The following is a 5922-nucleotide window of genomic DNA, read 5'->3' as shown; positions in this document are numbered from 1 at the left end:
CATTGACCAATCAGATGAAAGGAAGAAAAATAGAGTCAAAATTCATACTTGTAACTTCCAACATCCAACTCTAAGTAATAGTAATAAATTACACAGCAAAAGTACATTCATGTAGTTGTGAAAAGCATGATAATATATCAAGTAATCCAAAGTATTCAGAATACATTACTCTTATTGAGTAACGTAATGGAATATGTTACAAAATACATTTTGGGACATGTAATCTGTAATTTATAGTGGAGTACATGTTAAAAGTAACCTTCCCAACACTGGTTAATAGACCTCTCTGCTCTCTTCCACAGCATGTCTTTATCCTGTCTTCCTTCTCTCACCCCAACCAATCACAGCAGATGGCCCCGCCCCTCCCTTAGTCTGGTTCTGCTGGAAGTTTCTTCCTGTTAAAAGGGAGTTTTTCCTTCCCGCTGTCGCCAAAGTGCTTGCTCATAGGGGCTCATATGATTGTTGGGTTTTTCTCTCTGTGTATTATTGTACGGTCTACCTTACAAAATAAAGTGCCTTGAGGGATTGTTGTTGTGATTTGGCGCTATATAAATAAAACTGTATTAAATAATTCTTCATTCTGCAAACCCAGCATGTGATTTGATCGTGTGTGTGTGTGTGTGTGTGTGTGTTGTCATTTTTTTTTCCCACTGGGTTTTGAGAGTTATAAACTTATTTTGGAAATCCTGCAGTCTGACCTCATCATGTGCTGCAAAAAATAACCTCTTCTCTAAAAGGAAGACATGACGTCATCAAACAGGAAGTGTAGTTTAGTTATTGTAAGAAGAGCGCCCCTGCTGATCAAATATCACCATGAACATGTAACGTCAGCTGCAGGTAATTTCGTCACGCTTTGCTTTGTGCAGAGGCAGGGTGGGCCTGCTACTACGCATGCGCACAACTCTCGCAATCTGAGCATCTCCTCACTGATGACAAAGGGTGCTCCGGGGACGTGCTGCGCGTGACCGCGTTCTTTGCTTGCTCAGTTGCAGCAGAGACATACAGGTGGAGGTGAGACTGACGGATCGCCGTGTGTGTAGGTCGGTGAGGTGGAGGATGCGTGCCGTGGGCTGCAGCAGCTGATCACCGGTACCGATACGAAGAGCGCGAGGAAGGACCAGAGGAAGAACCATGAGCTGCAACTGGGGCACCGAGCTGTGGGTATGTGCACGAGCCGCACCTGAGAGCTGCGCACCGGTAACCTGTAACCGTGTGCGTGTGTCTGTGTGTGTGTATGTGTGTGTGTGTGTGTGCGCGCGCGCGCAGCCTCGTTCTTCTGTCTGCTCTGCCATAGCAACACGATGAGTGACGACAGAAGCGCGAGCTACAACCTCCATGATGGTGCAGCGCGCGACTCGCGACACACACGTTTTTATATCATAGTGAGGACATCTAATTGACATAATGCTTTCCCAGCTGCTTCCCACCCTAAACATAACTCTGACGCTAAAACATCTTCAGTCTCAAAAATGTCTTCAAACTCGTGGGGACGGCTGCTTTGTCCCCGTAAGTGACTGTTGGCCCCCACAAAGATATGTAAACATAGTACACACACACACACAGTCTAGACTCTAGAGAGGGTCCGGTCCTGATCCTTGGAGCAGATTCTGCTAGTGAGTTACCATGGTAACAGCATCTGTGAACCTAACCTGCTGACAGGTGTTCTGCCTCCCCTCCTGCTGCACCAGAAGCAGCCGACTGACCTTCTGTTTTATAAAGTGGCCTCAGTTCAATTCAGTTTTATTTACACAGTTTTATCACAACAACAGTCGCCTCAAGGTGCTTTATATTGTACAGTAGACCCTACAATAATACATACAGAGAAAAGCCCAACAATCATATGACCCCCTATGAGCAAGCACTTTGGCGACAGTGGGAAGAAAAAACTCCCTTTTAACAGGAAGAAACCTCCAGCAGAACCAGGCTCAGGGAGGGGCGGGGCCATCTGCTGTGATTGGTTGGGGTGAGAGAAGGAAGACAGGATAAAGGCGTTGGTCGTGTCCAAATTCATGGGCTGCATCCTCCTGAGGACCCGGCCTCACGTGGGCCGGGTCCTCAGAAGGTCGGGTAGGCCGGAAGTAAACGGCTGTGGAATTGGACGGTCCAGCCTTCAGATTAGCGTCACCACTGTCTCGGTGGAGTTTCATAAACTCGTCCGTCTGCTCCTTGCTATCTAAAATATAACAGGACACTGGCGTAAATTCTCGACTGTCTCACACTTCTGTTTAATCAGTTTTCTGTTTGACGTTTACTCAGCTGTGTGAAAACCAAGGAGGAACCCACCTGATGGATTAATAAAGTTTTATTTAATCTAATCTAATAACTTTAATCTCAGCCAAACCGATTTACTCACGAACAAACAAAACACTGAAAAAAGCCCAACAATAACATTTTTAGGTTGTCTAAGTGACTTATATATCACGTTTAACCCGAGCAGCGAAACTCCGCGGTGATCTGAAAATGATGTGTCGGGAGTTGTGCCGTTCTCGGCGGCTTCAGTGACCCTCGAGCTCCCGGCGAGCTATCGAGCTGGTGGGTAACAGACGTCTCCGAAAACGGCGAAGCACTTTTGCAAATATGTGATATCTTGATAAACGAGCAGATATTTGATGTTTACACAGCTACTCTCTCGCCTGAAAATATGTTAAAAGTTTATTTTGTGACCCAAAAAGATTAATAAGAGTAATTTTAAAACTTAGTAGCGGCCGCCATTGTTGGAAACTGGAGTTTGGCTGGGCCGTGCTATGAATTCTGGGATATGGTGGGCCACGAAGGACACACCCGACCCATCTTTCAAATTCGGGGAAAAGGAGGACGCATTTGTCGGCTGCATTCGGAGGAGTCGACGAATTTGGACAGCCTTCGGCGCGTTGCTGTGACGTAATCGGTCGTAATCGGCCAAAGCCTTCCCCAAACCGCAGCTCAGCTCATGTCCAAGCATCACCTTTACCTACTAAAACGCTGTCAAACATAAAATGAGGAAGTGGGTCCAGCGAGTAAACTGCTATTTATGCTGTGCTTCAGGTGAGTGTCAGAGGTCAAAGGTCACACTAACATCAGTCTGCTGTTTCAGGATCAGTTTGATAACTTGGAGAAACACACGAGCTGGGGGATCGACTTCCTGGAGAGATACACTAAGTTTGTAAAAGAGCGCGCCGACATTGAGCTGAGCTACGCCAAACAGATCAGGTATAGTCCTTAAACCAACACCTGAACCATCACGACCATGTCAAACTCCTGGAAAACCTGAAATTACTTTGTCACATTTGTTAAAGTCAAACTGTGAGGAGGTTTGGAGACAACCCTTTAAACTCCTTCAAATAAATAACAATACCTGATCAGTCAGTTTATCATTAGTACCTGGATTTACTCACAGTGCAGATGATGTGTGTGTAAAACTGTGATTACCTGAGTGTTACCTTAATGTCTCATTTCAATAAAACCCGAAACCCCAAAAGTCTGCACTACCTGTGTGTCTCACCTGTGTGTGTCACCTGTGTGTCTCCAGAAGTTTGTCGAAGAAGTACCACCCCAAGAGGAACAGAGAAGATGAGAGCAGGTGAGTCTTTACCTGTTTGTACCGAGTTCACCCACGAGTCAAACTTCGTAGTACGGGTCAGTCAGGAACGCTGCAGAAAACCGCAGCTTTGGCGAATACACGATCGCGTTGTGTGAAATCGCAGTTTTGATCAGAAAATGCTGGTTCAGATGTTTCTGCTCGCGATGAAAAAGCTCGCACTTTGCTGAGCATGCTCCCTGAGGAGTGGTCGATCGGCCTATACTGCCTACAGTAAATGGACTCGCTCCCGGAGTCTCTTCAGAACCTTATGGACACAATTTGTAGGCACAGGCAAGGGGCAGGGTGTCGCGCCGGCGGAGGGTGGTAGCCATAGATTGGAGGATTCTGTGGTCGCCGCATCTCTGCTTGTTTGTCCTGCTGGCATCATCAGGCACCGACCTCCACCTCACATTGACAGACTTGAGGTTAAAGTCGGCACCTGCAACTCTGAGGAAATGGTTGTCAGCTGGACACGGGTGCAGTGCTCGGTCTGGGTCAGGTATGAGTTCCGGTGGAGAGTGACACGCATGCACCATCAAACTACGGCCGCGCGCTTTGACCGTGAGGTGAAAATGTGCTTCCTGTGAAGTGTGTGTGAGCTGAGCTGGCCAGCCGACTGCTTGTTTCAGGTACACCTGGTTTGTGGCGTTTGCGAACTCTCCAGCAGCTGAACGAACTCGCCATCCAGAGAGAAGATCTTGCTGAAAACCTGAACGCACAAATCGTCTGCGAGCTGACACGATACACCCAGGAGCTGAAGACTGAGAGGAAGTCTGTGAGTGCGCCGCACACACACACACACTCGTCAAGTCCAGTGGGTTTATTGTCACAGTGGTACAGTACACAGTGAAGCAGCTTCCACATCACTCTACCCACTGCAGCGTGTGTCTACATGTTGATAATCATGTGACCTGTGTCTGTGATTTTCATCAGAAGCTTCAAACAAACTAAAATAGAAATAAACTCTAGGAAGTGAAATTTGAATCACTTTGATTTACTTTAACTCAAAGTGAGAGCTGATGATGATGATGATTTCTTCAAACCAACAATGTGTCTGAGGGAAATATTGACACTGGTATTCAGTGACTGATTTACTGTTTGATTATTGCAGTCTGGACTGGAATCAGGCCCATGGTCACCAGGGTTGGCCACGCCCACACTGTGGCTCTGCAGGATGTATGTTGCCTCCTGAAGAAGCTGGAAGTCATAAATTTCCCAGTCAGGAAGTTAGAGCAGATCAACATATGCTGTGTTAGCACCTGGAGATAGTGACAGTGGACGTGAACAGTAGTAAAACTGTGAACTTTGAATCTGTGACGCCACTGCTGTTTATTTGAAATTTAAAAAAAAAAAGCCGTACACAGAGCAGTGATGATGCTCTGTCCGTGAACGTGCCCGACCGTGTTTTTATGCACCAAAGTTATTGCGATGCATTGCTAGTGACACCTGAATGCTGCAGCTCGCTAAGAACCAAAGCAAACCTTTTTTTCTTGGTTTTTTCGAGACATGCTAACTTGTGAGTTCTGACATCCAAGTTCCAGGTATCGTGTCATAAGCCCGCCCTCTCTGCTGCTCAGCAGAATGTGGCGGTTTGAAGGAAGCGTGCTGCCCAAAGCTGAACATCAGGCACATCTGCTCAGTTACCCAGCTCCCAGCTGCTCTGCCACATGGAGCCCACACATCACCCCACATTTGGCCACGTGTGGCGAGCATGGCTGAGGCGTGCTCTGACATAGTCCCGTCATTCCGAGAGCTGCAGATGTGCCACATGTGGGCCAAACTTATGTCACTTCCTGGTCAGAAACTCGTCCTTAACCCTCTCTCACCCTGATGGCACTTAAATGTGCGACAATGCCAATACACAGACAATTAATGTAGGAGTGGGACTCGATTAAAAAAAATTATCTAATTAATTAATCTCGATTAATCACATTTAATTGCACAAGAACATTTGACCCAAAACACAAATGTTTTTTTATTTTATTTAAAGGGTTTTAGTGGGCGACAGAATGAACTAATAGATATGGACATGAATATTATAAAGTCAAGCTCTTTTAATTTATGGAAAAAACATTTAAACTACATGTCAGTCCTAGCAACGCACTTTCTTCTTCTGTGTGCATCAGTGTAATCGGTATACCAGCAAATCGTGCATTGACAAAAGTTCCCCATTGGAAGGCAAAGAGCAATTAAATGTCTTATTTTTTTCAAATTAATTAATCGCAATTAACACGTTAAAGATGAAGTTACCATGGTAACTTAGTCACACTTAGTGTGACTAAGTTACCATGGGTAACTTAGTCACACTAAGTGACTAAGTTACCCATGGTAACTGGGCTGGGCCGTGAGGAGAACCGCGAACT

General features: G+C 46.0%; 1 protein-coding gene across 1 annotated transcript; it reads left to right on the top strand.

Annotated features, from left to right (window-relative positions):
* The first annotated feature begins 853 nt into the window (after window positions 1-853).
* Window positions 854-5816, top strand: LOC146505992 (formin-binding protein 1-like). The gene is made up of 4 exons (XM_085180866.1): window positions 854-1161; window positions 3074-3189; window positions 3509-3559; window positions 4189-5816. The coding sequence occupies exons 1-4, from the start codon at window positions 1132-1134 to the stop codon at window positions 4262-4264; spliced, it is 273 nt and encodes a 90-aa protein (XP_085036992.1). The 5' UTR covers window positions 854-1131; the 3' UTR covers window positions 4265-5816.
* Window positions 5817-5922: the final 106 nt, after the last annotated feature.

The sequence above is a fragment of the Neolamprologus multifasciatus genome, chromosome 12 (assembly GCF_963576455.1).
Source record: "Neolamprologus multifasciatus chromosome 12, fNeoMul1.2, whole genome shotgun sequence".
Lineage (NCBI taxonomy): Eukaryota > Metazoa > Chordata > Actinopteri > Cichliformes > Cichlidae > Neolamprologus > Neolamprologus multifasciatus.
The sequence above is the reverse complement of the archived record's forward strand: the minus strand, read 5'-3'. Positions and strand labels throughout refer to the sequence as shown.

Coding starts and splice junctions, on each gene's coding strand:
- LOC146505992 (XM_085180866.1), top strand. CDS start 1,132: ATGAGCTGCAACTGGGGCACCGAGCTGTGG. Junction 3,190..3,508: donor AGCTACGCCAAACAGATCAG/GTATAGTCCTTA, acceptor GTGTGTCTCCAG/AAGTTTGTCGAAGAAGTACC. Junction 3,560..4,188: donor AACAGAGAAGATGAGAGCAG/GTGAGTCTTTAC, acceptor TGCTTGTTTCAG/GTACACCTGGTTTGTGGCGT.